This window comes from Neopelma chrysocephalum, unplaced genomic scaffold (genome assembly GCF_003984885.1).
Source record: "Neopelma chrysocephalum unplaced genomic scaffold, ASM398488v2 Primary Assembly neopelma1_22, whole genome shotgun sequence".
NCBI lineage: Eukaryota > Metazoa > Chordata > Aves > Passeriformes > Pipridae > Neopelma > Neopelma chrysocephalum.
Genome location: NW_020897689.1, coordinates 1954134 through 1977087, shown reverse-complemented (window position 1 = coordinate 1977087; position 22954 = coordinate 1954134). Strand labels below are relative to the sequence as shown.

The 22954-nt window shown below is 39.7% G+C and overlaps 1 protein-coding gene across 2 annotated transcripts; it reads left to right on the top strand.

Moving 5' to 3' along the window:
* Positions 1–768: 768 nt before the first annotated feature.
* RIPK2 (receptor interacting serine/threonine kinase 2) lies at positions 769–22095 on the top strand. Of its 2 annotated transcripts, none has more exons than XM_027682021.1 (11): positions 769–1154; positions 4002–4155; positions 5325–5480; positions 7773–7930; positions 11977–12026; positions 12378–12539; positions 15399–15484; positions 15664–15753; positions 16172–16277; positions 19222–19404; positions 20180–20627. In XM_027682021.1, exons 1-11 carry the CDS (start codon positions 964–966, stop codon positions 20311–20313), a joined length of 1470 nt encoding a protein of 489 aa, XP_027537822.1. In that variant the 5' UTR covers positions 769–963; the 3' UTR covers positions 20314–20627. The 2 variants fall into 2 exon arrangements, with proteins under 2 accessions (XP_027537822.1, XP_027537748.1); XM_027681947.1 differs by having other exon boundaries at positions 776–1154; positions 20520–22095.
* The last annotated feature ends 859 nt before the right edge of the window (positions 22096–22954 follow it).

Genomic DNA, 22954 nt, shown 5'->3' with positions numbered 1-22954 from the left:
TGAGTGATTTGCTGTTTACCTCTATTTCATCCTGTGGAACTGTCACTCCTTGTGGAAAGCTACAGACCTCTACCTCTAAATTAAAGCATTCTGTTAGTCTGTGAGAACTTGACTTGGCAAACAGGCCTCACAAAACCTTCCTGCGCAACCCTCATGTAAAACTCTCATTAACACCTCAGTGTATCAGGCAGCTCGCTTTGAGCAGGGGCAAGGGTGAACTCGCACTTACTGGAAATTTCGAAATTACCTTTTTGAAATGCCGCTATCCTTAAACGTCTTCCTAGTAGAGACAGGAGATAAGCAAGTGCATGAGATAACACTTTTCTCACCTCACCTGAGCAGTGAATATATATGGGATGGGGCACTGAGCAACCTGGTCCAGTGGAAAGTTCCCTGCCCATGGCAGGGGAGTTGGAACTGGATTATCTTTAAGGTGTCTTCCAACTCAAACCATTCTATGATTCTATGCAGTGAACAAATCACTGCGGCGATCTGCGTTCGGCTCTAGCATCCTGCATCATCTTTCGGAAACAGAACTAACACGTCCCTCGCCGCCCTCCCGGACGGAGGGGGATGCTTCCCTCTCTCCCCCTCTCCAGCCTGAGTAGTGCTCCCCCGAATGGGGTGGGGGGATGTTCCATCCATGGCCGAGGGATGACTCCCGGTACTGCGCTCCCCCGGCTCCCCGAAGGAGGAGAGTCCCGCCTGGCACTGCTCTCCCCGGCGTCAGCGGGGACCGGCTCTGCGCTCCCTCAGCTCGCTCCTCCCACCGACGCGGGAACCGCGGGAGGCTCTTTCCGTGCGGAAGGGAAGTGGTTCCTCCGTAGGGCAGAAGGAGGAGAGGACCGCCGGCACACTGGAGAGGAGGCGGGCCGGGGAGGTGTGGAGAGAGGCGGGGAAGCGGAGTGAGGGGAGAGGAAGGAGCGGCGCTCCTTGCTCTCCGGCGCCCGGTGGAGTGGGAGGATGAGCGGCGGGGACGGCGGTGAGGGCGAGGCGGGCGCCATCAGCTACGCTCTTCCCTCCATCCCCTCCAACAAACTCCTGGACTTGCGTTTCATCAGCCGCGGCGCTTACGGGACCGTGTCTGCCGCTCGCCACGCCGACTGGAGGGTCCCAGTGGCCCTCAAATGCCTGCAGGGGCCGCTGCTAGACAGGTAACGGGGTGGGGAGGGGGACCGCCGGGATGGGGCATCGCTGGGGGGCGGCCCGGGGGCAAGGACGGGCTGAGCCCACCTTTCCCTAAACTAAGCAGGGGGTCCCACGAAGCCAGAAAGGGGTCGAGGTGCCGCGGCGAAGATGCCGGCGTGGGATTCTCAGGTCGGTGAATCAGTCCTGGTGTTCTGGTAGGCAGCGTTGCATTAAATCCTGGGGGATTCCCAGGAAGAGTGAATCGGCTTGAGCCACGAGAAAGCACGTACCAGCCCCGGAGCTTCCTCTCTTTCGATTGTCGGAAATGGGTGGTTTCGGTCTCGATCAGGGAGACTCTAATTAGGTTGTTTCTTTTGGAGGCTTTTTATAATGCGGTGTGCGCCTTGATTCCTCCTCAAGGTGGGATTGGCAGAGTTTGGCTTCTTTCTGGGCCTGTTGGTTACTTACCGTTTTGTTGAAGTATCAGCAGAGTGTTAAAGTACAGTGATTACTAATAGATTTGTAGTTTAGAGAGAGAAAGAATATAGAGAATATAGGGAATATGCACTAAAGATTGCTTCTAGCTCCTAGGAGAAGCTTCTCTGACAAAATGCACAATTATTATTTTTTCCCCATATCTCACAGTACTGAGAGAAGCTGATTTAAAATAATAGGCTTGTAGGCCCCCATGTACAACTGATGTTTTCAGTGTTGCAGTCATGTTCCCCAATTTCGAGGAACCCAAACAGCAGCATGTTTACTGCAGGAGCTGTCACTCCATGTAAGAGGGCAGCAAGTTATAATTTTTCATCCATCTCTGTCTCATTCAATCCCTATAATGCCAGGATTTTACCATATCAATGCAAATTTGCCTCTTCTAGGCTGTCTGAAGCCTGCCTGACTGCAAACCTGCCTCTTGAGTCTTATCTTGGTGTCTTCCAGCTTTATTACCTCAGGTTTGTCTGATTTAGTACTATGCCTTTAGGCAGGGTAGCTTCACTCAAAAAGGCTGCTAGTCTTGTGACCCGATATACTAGATTATGACAAATTGTTTTAAACTCTTTTACGTCTTATTACCCAGGTATGTATACACGGGCTTTATCTCTGAAATCTTGCCTGAAATCTCAGTTATTTTGTGTTCTCTGGGGGACGAAGGGGGTGTTGTGTTTTTTGTGGTTTTGTTTTTTGGGGTTTTTTAATTTAAATGTCTGCTTAAGTCCCTGCTAATCAGGAATACAGTGTTTATCCTCAGAACTCAGCTGGGGAAAACCACCAAATGTTATTTTTGGCCTAGCAAGAGTTTGAATTAGTGTGACATCTAACCTGTGAAGTTATGATGAAAAGGGAAAGCAAGATAATCAAAACAATTCAGTCACTTACTATATATCATGCAAAGCTCAGAAATGCTATCAGAAGACTGAAAGCTGTAAGAAATCTGTTATACCTGAGTCTCTGCAGCAAGTGATTTGTTGGTTGTATAGTATAAAATGCCAGCCTGTAAATGCTTCGAAGAAGAATTCATGGTGCAGTTAATTCCCTAAATGAGAAGTCTGTCTTATGCATGCCAGAATATGATGTGTGACCAGCCAAAGGGCAAAGCCAGTTGGGAAGTTGTTGTGGGCATGTACTCATTTAGGCATTGCTCAGTGCCCTTCTGGTATGGAGCAGACAAAGGTGAAATGACTTACAGACCCAGGAATAGACTTCGGTATGTTGCAATTTGTTTCCCAGCTACAGCTGAATCCCATGCAAATGTGTCTGGGAAAACCCCTAGTTTCCTTCAAACCTAGTCTTTTCTGGAGAGAGGGAGGAAGGGATAGAGTTATGTCTTTTGTGCCATGCTTTTCTCAATGGCTACGTTCCTAGAGTTTCCTATAATAAAATTCTTTTTCTAATACGTAGATAAGGACCTCGATTTCACATCCATCTAAAGTCAAAGTTTTCCTCTTGTAAAAGCAGCAGGCTTTAGTTCTCCAGGCTTCCTCTTTTCCCTGTGTACCCTGACAGCGTTTTCTTTGTGAGGGCTAGATCCACATCTGTGGGTCCAGACTGCCCTGAGCTCAATGGACACAAGTGGCTCTCGCCCGGGAGCTGTGTAGCCACATTAACAGGAGCTGTGCTGAACAAATCCTGATGGGCATAGCCCTGGCTTGTACACTGCTGTGCCCCAGCACAGCCCTATTGCTTCTGAATCAGACTGGTTAACGTCCAGAGGATCAGTTTTAAATGTGCTGTAAATGTCCTGTATTTGGATATTCTAGGCATGTACCTGTACCAGTCTCTGCTGGTGTAAGATCTAAATCTTTTCTCTCAGAATTATCCTTCGTGGCCCAAATATCCTCATTGTCAACAAACTCATTTTTTTCAAGACTATTTGAGATATAAGGCATACCAAAGAGTTAATATTTTTAGGGATAGAAGCATACACAAATAAAACTTGAGCTTCTCGAATCCACATGCTGCAAGGTCTGAATTTGTAAAGATGCATTAAATCCAAGTTTTTGAGGAGTTTTGAGGTAAAATAGGACAAATGTGGCTGGTTATTACCACCATGGTTACAAAGAATGGTGAAAGTTGGGAGTTCTGACTGGAACCTTGTTTACTGGAAATACGATGAAATGTGTGATGGAAATAGAGAGATTTGTGTGGTACAACAAAACCGGGGAAGCTGTCTTGTCTTTGCATTTGCAGATTCTAATTTATCTTATGCTGTTTTGTTATCAAAAGAGCGTGGTAGAAATCAAATGGTGAAAGGTGGTGGTGCTGCACACAGGGATATAATTGACAGAGAATATAGTGAACGCAACATTTGCTTTGAGTCTTCTAGTATTGGTATGGTAATGGTTTTTGTTTGTTTGCTTGTTTTCTTCAAGTGATAGAAATCACCTTCTAAAAGAAGCAGAGATTTTACACAAAGCCAGATTTAGTTACGTTCTGCCAATTTTGGGAATTTGCAACGAGCCTGAATTTCTGGGGATAGTAACAGAATACATGACAAATGGATCATTAAACCAGCTATTACACGCGGTAAGTGTACTTACAGTCTTTAAATAGATACCTGGCTGCTTCAAATAGATTGCAATTTCCATACTTAATTAGTATAGTAAAGTGTATTATGAATAATATTTCACATTGAAAGACAGTAATTATCATTAGTAGTTTTTGGTGCTCTGGTAGACTTTTCTGTATCTCCAAAAGACAACCTAACTCAGTAGACTTAAGTTTTATTGAACTTTTTCCTTTAATGTTGTGACCTATTACTAGCTTTATGTTGAATTATTATGTAGAATCACTTTAAAAATCTCTGTTGTTTTCTAGTTAGGTGCTAAAATACTTATGTGTACTTCAGCCTGGGTTTCAGAATTACTACCAATATAAATATTTGAGAGTTTTTTCCTGAATTTGGGTATTTCTAAAAAATAAATTGAAGATTTTGACTTTAGTTTAAAGAAGCCAAATGTTGCTAATCTAAACAGATATGAATATTTCTACCAGATCTTATTCTCTAAGTTCTCCTATGCTGAACTCTCAGCTGCTCCCATTAGCTTGGCCTGAATATACAGTGTTGCTACTGTAAAGCTCCTGCAGTTGTCTCAACAGCACCTCTTTTGTACCTTTAATCAATACAAATCTCATGCATTAGAGAGCTCATCTGTGGGTTTTTCATAGAGGCATTACTGTCAATATAAATTTTAAGATTTCAGTTGAGTTTTATTACCTTTTTCTAGGTGTATTAATATTTATACAGGTAATATTTTGTGCTTAGTTTCAACACAGCTTTTTTTTCCCCCCTAGTGTCAGTTGAAGATATGATTCTTGACTGCCTTTGTGTACTACTCATAATCTGTGGTTTGCAAGTTTCATGCAGAAGTTCATCTGTAATTCATATTTCCACATGAATGAGTAATGTAGTAAATGCTCTATATCATGTATAGCAGTCATGAACATGAATACCAGGAGGTGGAAACATAACACTTTTATGCAGTGTTATTTATGCATGATTTATGCATTTGTTTTAACAACTAATCAGTCTTAATGCTCCATTACAGTTTTTTAAGGAGTTTGTGTAATTTATGTTTTAAAAAGATTGCTGCTTGCCCGAGTCACTTTCTTTTTCTTCTAAAATAAGCCTTTGTGTTGTGCTGTTAGATCAAAACAGAGGATTATATTCCGGGTTTGTGGTTTTGTCTTGGCAGAAAGACGTATATCCTGACATTCCCTGGTGCCTGAGATTCCGCACTCTTTACGAAATTGCTTTGGGAGTAAACTATTTGCACAACATGAATCCTCCACTGCTGCACCATGACTTAAAAACCCAGAACATTTTGCTGGATGATGAGTTTCATGTCAAGGTAGAGTTATTTAATTCTTACGTTCTTCAGCGTCTAGAATGAAAGTGTTTTAATTAATTTAGAGGAGGAAGAGTGAGGTTGTGGCCACACAGAGAGGATGTAATTGTATGCTGGACTTTTTCTTCTATCTTTGCAGACAGAACTTCTGAGTTTTTCTTTTTGAAAACTGCATTACTCAAGCGTAGATTTTATCTATCTGAAAAGACTAGAAAGACCGAATTTGGGCTGTTTCTGCTATAGCAGTGGATGATACTCAGTAGTAGTGATGCTCCTGTGTGTCAGCCTTCCAAGAGTCTGGCCCTTTCCAAGAAGAAAATAGAGAGTATACCTGTCTGAGATGCTCAGACAAGTTACTTCTGGAAGACAGTAGGTCAAAATCAAATGTTAATACCCCATTGGATATTTATCATGCAATATATACTTAGGTATTCTCTTAGTGTAGTATAAGAACATGTAAAACATAACTGTGAAATCAGGACGTGTTGGAAGATGGCTTTTGTGACACTCCTGATAACAAGCAAAGATACACAGAGAAGTAACAGTAGTTTAAAACTTTAATTCTACCTTTTGAAATATCACTACCGTGATGTGAAAAAAAGACTAAAAGTACTTCTGACAAAATGGTTACGTGCTTCCATAACTGCAAGAGTTGGGTGTGTTGCTTCTTGTTTGTTTTTTTTTTAAAGATCCTTTGTTTTTATAATTGATAGAATATATTATTCAAGTAAATGGAAGTAAGAGATATTTTGCACTGAATTTATACTTGAATGGTGAATGTTTCAGTTTTTACCATGAGACAAATCTCTGTGAGACCTTCGAGCAAAGATCCAGTGCTGCTTTCTTTTCTCTGTTGCACAGAAATGTTTCTTGGCCACAGCGTGCCTCACACGGCTTTGTCTCCGCTCACACCCTCAGCAGGTCATACCTCCTCCCACTCAGTTGTGCTGGTATTACCATTTCTGGAACTTCCTGATAAACCTGATCAGGAGACTAGTCCAAGTAATTTTTTTTATCCACTCCATTTTTAATCCCTAACAGCACTGGTGTGGTTTTGGTGCTCTGACTGAGTGCATCTGAAGAGTTGTTTTGCTGGAGCAATTGAAAGGAATAGCTTAACTCTTGCACACTTGTGCAAGGAGTAAGGCACTGTAAGGAGTGTCTTAGGGTTCCAAGTGTCTTTTAGAGGTAAAGCAAGATTCTCTAGAATTAGGAGAGCTGACAGGAAATGCAAGGAAGGTTATCACCTATGCTAAATAGAAGTATTGCGTATGTATAAAAGTAACACCACTAAGCACTACTGACTGTCCCTGATCTATTAAATGAGAAAGAATTAAGACAAATTACAGTGAGGAAAGCTTGATGAGAGTGAGTTGTAGAGAAAAAAGGTTACTTTTCGTTGGGTATTTTGACTGTACACTCTTCAGAAAGCTTGTTTTTGATATTTTAGCTGCCACAGTGCTTGCACAGGCATCTTCATTGAAAATGATTTTGCTCTTACACAAATGCTGGGCAAGTGCAGAGCTCATAGCTGGCTGCTTATCTTTCTCCCTTGTATGCCAGACACCCTGCAGCTCAGCCAGCAGGTGTATTTTGCTGGCTGTTTGTGTCACTGTCCATAACCTAGCCTGATGACATCCATGCTGGCTCATGGATGTCTGAGGATGTACACTGAAGTGAGTTAATTCTTTATGTAGAGGTACTGTAACCTGTAGAAAGGGACCAGGCTCCAGGTTGTGCAGTAAAGAAAATATTCAGCAGCTTTTTGCAGAACAGAATTTCAGAATATCAAATTTATTAATTCAGGATTAATATATCATAGTTTTGTGAGTGAGGTGAAGTGCCCTAAAATTTTTCTGAGAAAGGAACTGCCTCGGCATACTGGCAAGCTAAGTTACATAGAGCTATTATGATTTATACTGAACTTGTGATTTCTTTGTAACCAGGGAGCTAGAAATAATCAGTGATTTTTATTTGCTTTTTTTCAACACAAGAAAGTGATTTTTGTCATAAGGTACAGATTTCTATAGCAGATTCCCCAGCCATAGAATATATGAGTTCTTCCTTAAAAGAACAGCATAGGGCAGTGCTAGAGGGATAGCGTGAGTCATGATCTGGGAATGCTGTATGAAGTGGAGTTGATGTTTCCTGTTACTAGAGGAACCAATACTCTTTGTGTGTCAGGTTAAGGACTTTGGGTGACCCCTTCTTCCGAGCATACTTCAGGATTTTTTAACAACTGTCAACAGATAAATCCAGTTTTTCTTCTAAGAACAACTGATTTGGCCTTTCCAGATTGCAGATTTTGGCATGTCCAAGTGGCGTGTCATATCCATGTCACAATCACGAAGTGAATCCTCTTTGCAAGAAGGAGGGACAATTATCTACATGCCACCTGAAGACTACAACCCCAGTCAGAAAACCCGGGCAAGTGTGAAACATGATATCTACAGGTAACTCATGTTCTCAAGTGCACTTTGAAATTTGAATTCCGATTTGATTTTCTGAACCTAGATTTTAACATATTCTCAGCAATTTTATTATTTTCAGTAGTAGCAGTATCATATGGGTATAGGCAAAATGAATTGGAAAATAAAAAACAAAAATTGAGTGACTCATTTCTTGTCACTGTGACAAGTGTAATGCTCCAGAAATTAAGCTGGGACTACAGAAGCAGGTAGAGACTGGTTTCTCTAAATGAGTGTACACATACAGACAATGTAGGGAAAGAAAAAAGCTATTCACACCATTAAGTCAATGCACATACCCTTGTTATCTGTGCAGATCAATTAACATAATTTGCAGAATGCACTCAGGGGAAAGAAGAAAACATGTTTTTGGAAAGGGAGTAGGTAAAAACACGTTAGTGGGATTGGAGGAAGCATTTAGAGGGATCTCCTCAAGGAATAACTTACTTTATGAAAGTTCAGGTAGTTTTGCACTGGTCAGTTCTGAGTAGAAGTAATAGAATAGTAAGGAGCGTGGTGGTGGCACTTGTAACACAATTGCTCTGAGGATATTAGAATTACAGTTAAATAGTCTGAAATGTTTTGGAGAGCTCAAAGAGTACTTGAAGGATTTGGGGGGAAGTTGTCACGTAAATGGAGATCGCGGAGGCATAAAGAGGCCAATCACTGTGACAAAGTCCATCTTTCTGCTGCAATCTTTGAAAGGATTGTATCTTGGTGAGAGATGACCATTCTCAAGAGGGTCTTAGTGACTTCTAAGGAGACTACTATTTATCTTAATTATCCCTTACCCTTAAGGGGCACATGAAGTTTCTTGATGTTCCTGTCCAAAGAATACAGATGGCAACATATCTGCTCTCCTCACCCTTTGATGAGACAAAACACACTAGGAAAACATTGAAAAAGGAGAAATGGTATATTATGGGAAAAAAAACTATGACTGGTGTCTTAATGAGTGAGTGGAGATTAGGAAGACAGATGATGTTAGGAAAAAGAATATGTGCAGAGGAATAACAACCAAATGGGAGAAAATAAGAGAGAACACATCAGCAGAAGGGCATAGAAAACTGATAAATTAGGAAGGTGAGGAACTATGTGAGAAGAAAGAAAAGAAACTGAGACAACATTGGAAAGCAGGATGACAGTTCATGCAGGAAGACATGAAAGTGGAGAGACAGTGAAGGACCTCCAGGAAGGCCACACAGGAAGTTCTGTGCTCATGTAGTGGGTTGGCCCTGGCTGGATGCCAGGCACCCACCAAAGGCACTCTCAATTGGGCAGAGAAGAGAAAATGTAACTTAAGAGTTCATGAGTGGAGATAAGGACCGGGAGAGATCACTCATCAAATACCATCACGGGCAAAACAGACTCATAATGGGGATATTTATGAAATTTATTACTTACAGAATCAGAGCAGGATAATGAGAAGTAAAATAAATCTTTAAAACACCTTCCCCTCTTCCCCAGCCTTCTTTCCAAGTTCTACCTCCTGCCCCCCAGCAGCGCAGGGAGACGGGGAATGGGGGTTATGGTCAGTTCATCACAGGTTGTTCCTGTTGCTGCTCGGGGAGAGTTGTCCTTCCCTTGCTCCCCATGGCGTTCCTCTCATGGGAGACTGTTCTTCACAAACTGCTGCCATGTGGGTCACTTCTCCATGGGGTGCAGTCCTTCAGACACAGGCTGCACCAGTGTGGGTCCCCCACAGGGCCACAAGCCCTACCAGGAAAACCTGCTCCAGCATTGGCTCCTCTCCCCATGGGTCAGCAGATTCCTGCTAGGACTCTGCTCCAGCATGGGCCTCCCATGGGGTCACAGCCTCCTTTGGGCATCCACCTGCTCTGGAGTGGATCTCCTCCATGGGCTGCAGGTGAATCTCTGCACCCTGATGGTCCTCCATGGGCTGCAGGGGCACAGCTGCCTCACCACTGGCTGCAGGGGAACCTCAGCTCCTGCGCCTGGAGCACCTCCTACCCCTCCTGCTGCGCTGACCTTGGTGTCTGCATTGCTGTTCACATGTTCTCGCTCCACTCTTCTCTGGCTGCAAATTCATCCGTGCAGTAACTTTTTTTCCTTCTTAAATATGTTATCACAGAGGCGTTACTGTCATTCCTGATGGGGTCAGCCTTGTCCAGTGGCAGGTCTATCCTAGAGCAGTCTGGCATTGGCTCTGCCAGATATGGAGGAAGCTTCTGGCAGCTTCTCACAGAAGCCACCCCTGCATCCCCCCAACTACCAAAACCTGGCTACGCAAACCGAATACAGCTCACTATCAGAAGGAGATTCTATAAAGCAGAAATAAGAAAGAAAAACAGGAACAGTGTAAAGGGGAATGCTTCAGTGTTGTAGAACTGAGAAAATAATCTTGAATTGTAGAGGATTCCAAACTGAATGAAAGGCTGGATGTCTAGTTGACCACAGCTGAATGTTGTTGAGATATTTAAGCTAATTTGTGAGGAAAGACCTTTCTTAAAGAAACAAATCATTTAAACAACAGTCAAGCAGCATTAACTCTTACAAAAGGGACAAAAATATCAGACTGCATAAATTTATCAGGTATGCATCAAAAAGCAGACTTTCTAAAAGGGAGGACTACTTTTATTAAAAATTACATGAATAAATTTTATCATTGATTAATGTTAAAATATGAACAGAATAAGTAGTTAGGAAAACTCAATTTATATGATTGATTTTAAGCACCAGTTATTTCTTAAATTTTTTGATTCTTCTAATTATTAGCCATCAGATGCTTAAAGGCAGTTACATGTACGCAAAATGTGGGATTTCTTAGTGATGTAGGAAAGTAGCTTGGTATATTCACACCAAAAGTGTGGAGCAAGCCTGGAGAGCAATTTACTATGGTGATTATTATCTGGAACAATACTGTGATAATGCTTGTAAAGACTTGGCCTGGAAGCATGGAACTACACATTTGTCAGCACCTCACATTTATTCTGAAGTTATAGCACTGAAGCTTTAGCCTGGATTATCTTTTCTAAATCTGGGTAATGGAACCAGATACTTGAGTAATATGGTAGGATTAGTATTAGGACCTTTTGGGATAAATCATGGAATAGAGCTTCATTCACATACGGCAGAATATGCCAAGAGAAAATTGGAGAGCGTCATAAAATGTAGTGATAGCTTTAATAAAATTTGTGATGTGCATCTGAAAAAAGGACCAGGAATTAAATGCTTCATTTAAATGAAATCATCTAAACTGGTTCAAATTACAAAGTTGTTTAAAGTTATTTTTTTTAATATATCCTGATGGCTGAATAGAGTGACTAGTCTACTAAAGGTGGAGCAAGCTTGTACTCACTGAACTCACGTTAAGGTCACCATAACCACTTCCCTTTCATGTTGATGTGAATGGAAAGAAAAGGTCACCAGTTTTAGTAAGCAGATGTGTGTTCAGTCTCCTAGCAATAGTTCAGAGTGGTGTTCCCAAGAGTCACTTCTGGAAAGTGAGTGCTGTGTGAAAGTGACATCTCTTCCTATAGAGAAGATTGCATGTGTTGAAGGCACGTATATGGGAGGGGAAGCTGGAGTGTGCATCCTGAGCAGAAGTTCATACCCTAGGTGTGGATCAAAGCCATCCTCCCTTCTACACCCAACTTCCCTCAGGAATGTCAGGGAGTGTCAGTCTGGACTAGGGAGATGCCACAGTATTGCTGTTAGGACAGAGCAGTTGGGTCTCTGGGACTCACTTTAGTTTATGTGCTGAGATTTAAACTGCATGTACATAATTCACAACATATTACTAGAGCAAAGTTAATACAGGTTTGGAACAGGAGTTTATATTACGTACCTTTTCTGTATTTAATATTATTAACTAGTTCTAGTTGAAGTCACTGGTTAAAACTCCTGTTAGTTTTCATATATTCAGCCATCATTGTGGTTAGCTACAGTCAGTCCCATGTGTGTTTAGAGGACCATTTATCAAAATGTTTTACACAAAATATAAAGCTGTTGTGTAATTAAGTGTTGGTAATCTAAGATAACGCCTTCTATACTTTTTATACTTTAAACAGTTATGCAATTATCATGTGGGAAGTGATGTCAAGGAAACGGCCATTTGAAGGTAAGGCCATGTCTTCCTTTAATTTATTTTTCCCATCTTATGTAAAGGTTAAACGTGAGACCTGGGTACCAAGGGGCTTCATTTTAGAGGTTACTTTTTAATGGTTCAGTTTGTAAGCTTGTTGAAGAACACTTTGAGATGCTTTTCAAATTAGACTCTTTCTTGGTATTGTGTTTGTTTTTTTAATTACAGTGTTGTTTTATAAATTAAAAATACTTTTTTTTTAAAAAGAAACATGGACTTATTTTGATGAACTGTAAATACTATATCCGCAAACTGAATTATTCCTCCTGTAGTAAGCTGTTTATATTGCATGTGTTTCTAATGACTGCATGATATCTGTTTTGACAGAAGTTATAAACCCCTTGCAGATAATGTACAGCGTGTCACAAGGACAGCGACTAGACTTAAGTGAAGAAAGTTTATCAATGGACATTCCTCATCGAGTGCTCATCATAAGACTGATGGAAAGTGGATGGGCACAAAACCCAGATGAAAGACCATCATTCTTAAGTGAGTTTGCCTTGCGTAATGAGAAAAGATTTTTAAATTATGAGGTTTCTGTTGGACGTGGTCATTACAGACCAAGGTTACAGTAGCAAAAGGGAAATGGTAAGGACGTGAAGAGATATACGTACTTGGTCTTGTTGCTTATGATAAGGGTCTTGGCTGCTTCCATCATGTACGTAAACAAACTTTTATGAATGGAATTACGTGTGTGTCATAAAACCATGTTGTTTGTTGAAGTCTTTTGCATTTAGCATCTCTTAATTTAACTGTAAAAAACCAGCATGTTTTGTTTAACTACTTGTGTTTGGGGTTTTTTTTGTTTGTTGTTGGAAGAGGATTTTGGTTTCTTAAGGTGGGGGAAGTGAGTATAAAATGAGGACTGTGGGATTTACAAGCAAGCTGGCGAACACACCAACAAACCATTGCACATCAGATAAGCCATAGTAACTTCATCTTGTGTTTGCATCTCAGTATAAATCTTTTTCACTGAGACTTTGTCTTCGATTGTTCCACCTCCTTTATCAAACAAGAACTTAACTTTTCATCTTTTCTGTGTTCAGCTTTTTGTCCATGAAACCAAATACAGCTACGTTCAACCTTTTTTTGCAATGGATTGCAGAATTTAGAGGATAAGACTGAAGTGCGAACTTGTAGAGATTAGAGTGGCAGAGTGTGAACTGGAAGACTTTTGGTTTTATTTCTGAAAGCCTGTGTTTGAACTTAACCAACACACTTTACTTGCATAAAGGTAATTCCATCAAAATTGGCAGAGAGGGATTACCTGTTTTCAGTTGTGAAATTTGCTCTTGTGACTGTTGCTGTGGTCACATATGTCAGGGTGGTGAAGTGAAGAGTGGTTCCTGCAGCTGCCTCGCTGTGCTTGTTTAATTTGCACGGGCTTTACAAACTTTCAGCCTGCTCCTTTAGAAAATATGGTCCTAATTCAGTATGGAAAGCTGTGTTGCCTTGGAGAGACTAAAATGTAGAGTAAGAGAGTTACTGAAAGTATTCAAACATAGAACAGTACAGAGATCTCTTGCTCAAAGATGCAGTTAGTCAAATGCCAGGGTTTTTTAGTTGATGCTTTTCGCTTTTAGAGTTTGATTTGATTTGATGGGGGTGGGGATGGGGGAGAGGGCATGTTTGGTTGGTTGGGTTCATAACTTTGGGTTTTTGCATCCATTTGGCAGAGGACAAAATGGGAAACATCACAGCATCTTCATGTTGAGTTTACAGTCCCAAATGAATTACATGATTTTTTGAGGCATTTTTATTTTTGCCTTAAGAACATTTTGAAATGTTAGATTATGTTGGAGTGAATCTGACTTGTGTGTAAATTGTGGGTATATTTTTTTTTCAAGCAAGTAAATATATCTATTTAGAATATTTTCTAAAATCAAAAAGATTTCTGTATGTGTTCTTGCTTTCCTCTGCCAATTAACAAAAAAAAAAATCAATTAAAGTCTGTGGTCACACTGAAGGGATAATTACCTGGGATATGTACTACAGTATGAACAAACTTGGGTTCAGTTATTAGTGCAGTGTCTGTAGTAAGATGGTCTTTGAAAAAAAACCCATGCATTGCTTTTCCTCTACTATTGTAAAAAGAAAGAGGAAGTTACAAAACTGTTGCAAAGTTAAGGGAAGTAAAGCTCACTAATGGGGAAATTTTGCAATTATCATAGGACAAGGACACAGACACACACACAAAAACACCCAACCCCCCTTTTTTTTAAATAAGCTTTAAATAGAAAAGCTCAGCTAACTGGTCTGTTCCTTAGAAATAGAGGATAAAGACTGCTTATCACTATCTCTCCATATATACTTGGACTGTGTCCCTAAAATTTAATTATAGTCAAAATTATAGTCAACAAAAATTAACAATACTGGTATTTGAGTGTGGAAAATGATATGCCTTTAAAACTCTGGTTTAGCTGATACATTCAATACTGGGATTCTTATTTTCTTGTATGTCTTGAAGATGCTAGTGAATAAAAGTTAATAGGGAAGAAGAGTGGTAAAATTATAGTAAAAAGTAAAAATATGTTAACAAGGATGCAGTGTGACAGGTTGTTAGTATGATAAATGAGTTCTGCTGAATCAGTGAGTTCATGGAAATGCAGTAGAATTCTGATACATATCATCCTTTCCTGAGGGTTTGTTGTATTTGAGCACAGTTTGAAAGATATTTTTATAATATAGTCATCTCAAATTTTTCAATATTTAGTATTATAAACTTTTGGAAGCAAGGGGCATGTGGTCATTTCCTTATTGTGCTGTCCTGTGCCTCCCTCTGTGAGCAGATGATTTTAGCTTCTCTGGCTTGCTGCATTTGGTGAGAATGAGAACAATATCATTTGGTTTCACTGGATGTGATAGTCAGTGCCTTGACCATCCCATCCTCTCTGGCCCTGCCTCACAGCATGTATTGTGGATAGAGCTGTGTTGGGGGTGCATTTATTTTCCTTGTATAAATTTTTAACACCTCTGCTGGAGTGGAAAATCAGCAACCCACTCTGAGGTCTCATGGTGTTTGGTCCCATTCAGCTAATCAGGCTTGATGGGTCTACCTTGAAACATAGCAAACTCACCAATCTGTCCATTTCAGGAATGCAAGAGTTGCAGCACAGTCCTGAATCTCTTTTTGTTACAGAGTGATGAGGTGGCTAGATCAGGACAGGGTTTCTTTTAGTGGTGTGAACTGTTTTAACATGTGGAAGCAGGAAACTTCTGTTTAGCAGCATGTGGTTTGATATATGTCAATAGACACATTATTTTTGTAAATGTAAGAAAGATGCTTTAGCAAAATGACAGTTTGATTTCCACTTCAAACCCTTCACAATGTACTCTTTCTTTGTTTAGAATGTTTAATAGACATTGAGCCAGTTCTGAGGACATTTGATGAAATAGCTATGCTGGAAGCAGTAATTCTGTTAAAGAGATCAAAGGTAAGTAGTTTTGTTACAGTTGTGAATTGGTCAAATAAGTTGGTAACTTTTGCATGCTAAAAGGAATGTGATCTCGTTTGTCATTTATCTAATCTTGTATCTGGTTGAAGCTTGTGTTTGTACAGAGCTGTCATCTTGTCTTATAGCAAAAATTTAATACAGGTAAATGTCTCTTCCAGTCACTATATGAATCACAATGTATTTACAAGAGTGGAAAGAAACCAAATGTGGAGCAGATTTCTCTAAATATACCTCTGAATCCCCAAAAGGTAAATATTTTACATGTTGCATTTGGTATGTCAGGATCCTGTGAGCTTAAGGAAGGGTTAACTTAGTAAGGGGAGTTGTTCTGCACTTTATTTTCCTGTGCAGTCAGGAAAGGCATAAAATTCATCACTTGAGCCAGAGTGTAACAAATGCATAGCCATATAGGGCTATTTTGATCTTTAATGCTTCTGCTTTTGGTTCTTACTGGTATTTAAACTTGTATACAAAATTGCTATCACCTTGGGAAAAATACAAGTATTAGGATTATATGATTTCTTCAGATTTACTTTTTTTTATTTGTGCTGTCTGTTGAGCATTTAGATAGCAGGGAAACACAGTGATGGGGAAATTCTCTGTAAAAAATTGCAGCTTCATATTTATTTAACATGCATGTTCAATATACACCTGGATTTATTTCAGGAAACATACTCTGGCTCCTTGCAATGTGATGCACTTCCCCTTCGGAGCATCTCTCCAGATATATCAAAACTCAAGTCTATCCCACAGTGTAATATCCTTTCATCAGGTGAGTTACTCTTGACTTTGAGTAAATTTAAGTTGCCAGTGCAGCTTTACACTCCCACTGTGACATTGCATTTACATAGTAGGAAATTGGGTCTCTGTTTATGTCAAAAAATAATATGTTTTTTAAACTTAGTGCTTTGAGTAAACTAGAGGTTTTAAGCTCTGATTTTCTGTTCCTGTCACTTGAGAAATCTCCACAGCTCACAGCTTCAGTTTTCCTGCTCTGGGTTGTTAGTTCAGAGATAACATTTACTTGTCCCTTAAATGTCCCTTAAAACTCTTGATGGCTTGGTTAACTGCCTTTTTTTTTTTAATCTGTGAACTACTTCTAAATATAAAAAGGCTACACATTTTGAGGCATTCTTGAAGCTGAGTAAACTAAAAGTTTCCAGTGCAGCTCAACCTCTAGATCATTTTTAATTCAGTAAATAAAAATGGCTTTAATAGATTGCCTTGCAAAAGTATCTGCACAGACCTTTTGTAGCTGTCCCCTTTTCTGAATAAAAGTTGGCAAAATTCCCTCAGAAAACTCAATTTTGAAGTTTTGCTGACATGAGAAGCCAGAAAAATGCAGTGGGACCCAGGTGGAGTAGCGGTGTATTGTGAAACTAAAACTGCATTTAAGTTTATTCCTTGGTGGAATGCAAACATATTTCAAAAGAATGGAGTATCCTCTGGCTTTGCAGGGACCACTAATGTGAAAGCAGGCAAAAAACTGCTATAAAGTATGGACATAAAAAAGGGGTTTTTCCCTTGCATAGCAAGCTTTTCTTGAGCATTTCTTTAAGTTTAAACAGCTTTTTTCCCTCTTCCCATTTCATTTCTGATTTAGAGAGTAATCCTTTCATATATTTTGTTTTGCTAGGTGAACTTTTGAAATCCCTTTGTAAAATATGCTTCTTTATTCTCCTGGGATGCTACTAGACCTCCTTGTGCATATTCTAACTTGAGTCATTAAACTAAGACTACCAGACCTCTACTTACTACTATGAAAGACATGACGAATAGTTCTTTGCCTTAAAAAAACCCTTTACTCAGTATACCTTAGAATTGTATTTTTCCTTTCTCACAAGGCCCTTTGTTACAGAATAATCTACCTAGGGTTTTTTTCCTCATCTCGCTTCCAATCATTAGACCTGCTTGAAGCAGAAAATTTAGATCTCGTATTTTCCTTCTGAATTTTCACTTCTATCACTTCAGTCTTCTAGGTCAACTAGGTTCTTTCTAACTTGTGTCAACCTGGGTTTTTTTCTGAATAACATCTGAATAAATCCCATTAGCATGTTTCTCTTTGAGGGAGCTGGGGTTGTTTAGCCTGGAGAAAGGGAGGCTCAGGGGAGACCTTATTGCTCCCTACAACTACCTGAAAGGAGGTTGGAGCCAGGTGGGGGTCAGTCTCTTAACCAACAAACAATATTAAGAAGCAATAGGATGAGAGGAAATGGCCTTAAGTTGCGCCATGGGAGGTTTAGATTGGATATTAGGAAAAATTTATTCACAGAAGGGGTTGTCAAGCATTGGAACAGGCTGCCCAGGCAAGTGGTTGAGTCAGCAACCCTGAAGATATTCAAAAGACATATAGATATGACACTAAGGGACATGGTATAATGGTGGACTTGGCAGTGCTGGGTTAATGGTTGGACTTGATGATCTTAAGTTCTTTCCAACCTAAACGATTCTGTGATTTTATGATTATACTTTTTATGCTGATATCACTAGTCAAGGTCATTCATATCAGTAACATCCCAGTAGTTTTATGTGTGCCTAAGGATCTATAACAATCTATCCCAGCAGAGCTGCTTAAAACACTTCTCTAAAATCATCTTTCACTCACATTGGTTGTCTCCTAATTCTTTCTCATTCATGCAGTAGATAATATCTGCTGCGTCACACTACATAGCTCTGCCCAACTTTCTCTCTTGTTCATGAAATAAAATACTAGTTACTGTGAGTTCTAGTCCACTATTTTTAAAATACTTAGAATGTAATTTCTTCCACATTTTCCTATTCCTGCTCCATATACTTATAGACATATTCTTCTACAGGTCAACAGTGAACTGGGAATACACCTTCAGATTCCCCCATTGGACAGGTAATCCCGAGTTGTCCATGGGGCTACCTCATTTTGTCTTTAGATGTTCATCTGAATTCTTATATCTGCATCTCTGGTTCTTAGTTAACATCTCTTTATCAAGTGACACTGTGAAAGTCTGTAATGAAAACTGTTTACAGAATCAGGCATATGTCCTGTAGTATGTTTCTCATCAGCTGTTTGTTATCTCTTCTGTGAGTCATTCCTACTGCTGCTTTCATATTCATGATCCTTTTTTACTATAAAAAATCCTAAAACTAGAAACTATTAAGCTTCCCAGCTGATAGAAGTACTTTTTCTATTTATTTGCAAAAGTTTACATGAAGCTTTCTTGAAGTCATATCATGTTTTAATGGACTACAAAAAGCTTCCATTGGCCTCCCACTGAATTGCTCCTCATGTCCTTTTCCTTCACCTGAATCTTTCTTTTAATGTTATCACCTTCGTTGTGCTGCCAAATTTCATCAAAATAAATGAATCTGCTTTCATGCTGACTTCTAGTTACCTCTCCATATACTCAAAGGATTTATTTTGTTCTTCTAGTCCCTACAAAAAATTTCTGTCAAACAGAGCTTTTTCATTAAAGTTCACATCTACTAGATTTATACTCTCAATGTTTCTTTAAAATAAAACAGGACCCCCAAACGCATGGTCAAGCCCTGGTACAATATAAGGGACATAAATATACTCAGAACTTGAATGTAAGGACTAATACGTTGTATATCGTGTGAAAGTAGTTTGTTTATGAGTTGTTTTATGGAATTGCTCTAAATAGCCTCTGATGGCTTTTTTTTATTTGAACATAGAAATAATACATCTTGCTCTTTTTTTTTCTCCTTTTTTTTTTTCTAAGATGGAAATTCTGGGTGTCTATACTCTCTCAGCAGCCAGAGCATGGATGAAAATATCTCTATAACTCAGAGTGCCAAACTTCTTGTGCACCCATGCACGAGTAATGTTCCCTCATCCGACAGGAGTATTTCAGATGCCTCGAAGTCTGCATCATGTATACTGCAGTCACCACTGATTCCTTCAGGTACGGCAAACACTGTTTAATTCCAAGACCCACAATAAGTGTTCTAACATCAAATATATGTTTGTATGAAATGGAAAGTGGAACTGTTATCCATCTGTAAAATGAAAACAAAGCATCTGCAAATTAAGAATACAAGTAATTTTCTCCTTGTAGACTTAGAGTACAAAGTAAGCAAAACCAATGTAAAATGTGACCAAGTACACGTACCTGTGGGTCCTAGCTTTTTTCTTTCCTTTTAAGCAGACTTAATTCCTGCTACCATGAGTCTTTATCCCATTCCCTTTGCTGTATCCTATCCCCTACTGCTGTAGCAATGCTGCAGTCCAGCAGAACAGGAAAAAAACTTAGCTTGAACTAGTCATCTTGGTTGCCTGTCACTTCTCACTTTTTAAGCTTGTCAATCTTCTGTTCAGTAATAGTGAGGCAATGAGAAAGCAGAAGCTGTGTCAGCATCTCCCACAGAATCTCTAACATCATCTCTGTTAGTCGAGAGCCCACTACATTATATTCCTATCCATCAAATAACTGTTAAAAGTGTGCTTCCAAAAAAGTTAACAAAAAGAAACTTTAATGCATGATGAATTATTCAGAAATACATATTTTTGAGGGAACACACAATAACATGCAATTTTATAAAGATCTGTTGCATCACCCTCTTCTGGAAATAAGAGAATCGACACCTTTTCACTGTGTGAATCCTCATCTTGAGGATGTTTTCAGTAAACTTCAATAAAAATCCCCCTGGAAAGTGAATTTACCACCTCTCTCTTTTTAGTACCAGGTCGGGTTGAACACTGGAACAGGTTGCCCATGGAGGCTGCAGAAGTACCATCACTTGGAGATGCTCAAAATTCAGCTGGACAAGGCCCTGAGCAACCTGAGTTATGCTTGAAGTTGGCCCAGCTTTGAGCAGACTATTAGACCAGATGACCTCCTTGAGGGTTCCTTCCAACCTAAATTATTCTGTGATTCAGATAGAAAAGATACTCTAACTGCCAAATTTGACAAATTGGAGCATTTTAGCAGCTCTTTCTCAGCTTGTTCTTTGTTCTATGGCAACATTTATTGACAGACAGTTACAATCCCTTCTTTTTTTTAATCCTCTCCAATCTCAGATTTTGTATTGGAAACCATACAGCAGAATGTAGCTCATCAGTGGATCCAAAGTAAAAGAGAAGAAATTATTGATCAGATGACTGAAGCATGTTTGAATCAATCACTGGATGCTCTTCTAGCAAGATTTTTACTCATGAAAGAAGATTATGAACTTATAAGCACCAAACCTACAAGGACATCAAAAGTACGACAGCTACTTGATACTTCAGACAGCCAAGGAGAGGAATTTGCCAGAATTATAGTACAAAAGTTGAAAGATAACAAACAGCTAGGACTTCAACCTTATCCAGATGTTGTATCTAATTCTCAAAGACTGCATCCTTAAATTCATTCTCTCTATATGAAACTGTGTGAATATTTCTTACAATATGATTCTTGTTTCTATATAGTAGTTTTATATATGTGCTGCTTTGTCCTCACAATGCCTTTGTAGTCTCAGAAATGACACTGAGTTCATCTAGCCTGCATTTGGTGAGTGACCAGTTAATCAGTTGGAGTGCAATGATAAAGCTGAACATTTGACACTCTTTGACTCACTTTTTAAAAATATTTTGTTTATACATGACAACCATTAAATGTTCCCTGTTTTACATATTTGCTGTTCATACATAGCCTTTCCTTTCACCTGACAGGATCGAGACAACTCATCCCAACATGCAGTATTTGTTTTCTCCCTCCATCTGCTCTTTCCCATAGAGGAGGGAAATGATCTAGATGCTCTATTCTGGGGTTATTATGCTGTGTGTATAATAAATTTTTTTCCTTAAGCCATACAGGAGAAGAGTGATAGGGGGGAGGAAGTTTGCATTGCATTTTTTACAGGATTTTTTTTAATTGTTTTGTTTTGTTTTCCCCATTTTGTTGCCACGGCAAGCGCTTCAGACCACTGCACAAGAAGAATGTTAGTCCAAAGAGAAGCCTTGAGGGCAAGGAGGACATTATGCTTGTCATCTTTGTTCTGCTCAGAACTGATACATTAGAAAGGCTGCAGCTACAGCCTTTTACATTATTTGGTTACGACTACTTAAACTATTCTTGAAATCATAGTCAGATGAGATCCAGGTAGAGGTTATGTAAGGGCATCCTTAATTAATACCTCTTTTACATTTCCTTGGTTAATACCTCCCTTACCTTTGTCATCTGCCACAAAATCATGTTGCTAGATCAAACTTCTAATTAAATTTTATTTTTAGTATTTATGTGATGAGCAGTAGTTGGGTCTGTACAAGGAACAGCCATGCACTACCCTGCCCTGCCAGGCTGGAAGTAATGTGCATGGGTCTCTCCTGCCATGACCTGCCTTAACCTTCTCTGGACAACATATCTGCCATCATTTTTTGTCTGAAGGATGGTGCTAACAGGCTGAGGCACAGATGGGGCCACCTGAGAGGAAAAGGTATGTGGAATTTTTTTTCAGCTTATTTCAGAACACCTTAGTGACTTTACCTAGTGACTTCAAAACTACTAAAAAAACTACTGGTTTTAATTTGTCAGAACACAGCACAGGCAGATATTTTTGCAAGCACTAATAAATAATTTCAATTTCTGCTGATACTGTATAAAATTTGGTAAGTGATGGCTACTTACCACAGAGATTTGAGATCTGCCCCATTGCAGTGATTCAAGCTTCAGTGTGGTCACTACTAATTGCCAACAGCTTACTTTTTTCAATATCTTTATTATTTTGTGAACTGAATCACAAGAGTTCAGTGTATAGTTTATTGCATAGAAAAGGAGTGGTTTAAAATTCTATTTAATAAAGTAAGTTTTTGGCATAAACTGGGAATTTGCCTTTTATCCTGCTTCTCTCTGGAGGCTGGACAATTCAAACTATAAAGCTGAGACCAGGATCATGAAGCAATGAATGGCTGTGCTTTTTTCTAGAGCAAACCTAATGAAGTCTAACAGGGAGAGGTGCTGAGGAAGGCTGCCAGAAATGCCAGTGGGTGTTTGGTGCCAGAACTGTGATTCACTGCATGTCGCACTTTAAGCCACGTTTGTTCATTACTAGTGGCACCTAAAGAAAGAGCTGTGTCTTGCGAGGCGCCAAAATATGATTTCTTAGATTTGTGTCCAAAATTCACCATGTATTATTAAGAGCTTTCCTGAACTGTGGTTTTAGTAACTATAAGAACAGAGGCTTCTCTAGGGGTATATGATCAAGATGGTGTCTACATTCGATACTGTACTGATGGAAGCCTATTCAACCTAAGGCGACTGAAGGCCCACACTAAGACCTTAAACCTTCTTGTCCAGGAGCTGCTTTATGCTGATGACACTGCCCTTGTTGCCCACACAGAAGCAGCCCTGCAGCGTTTAACATCCTGCTTTACAGACGCTGCTGAGCTCTTTGGGCTGGAAGTCAGCTTAAAGAAGACAGAAGTTCTCTACCAACCTGCACCTCAGGGCATCTTCCATCATCCCCATATCACCA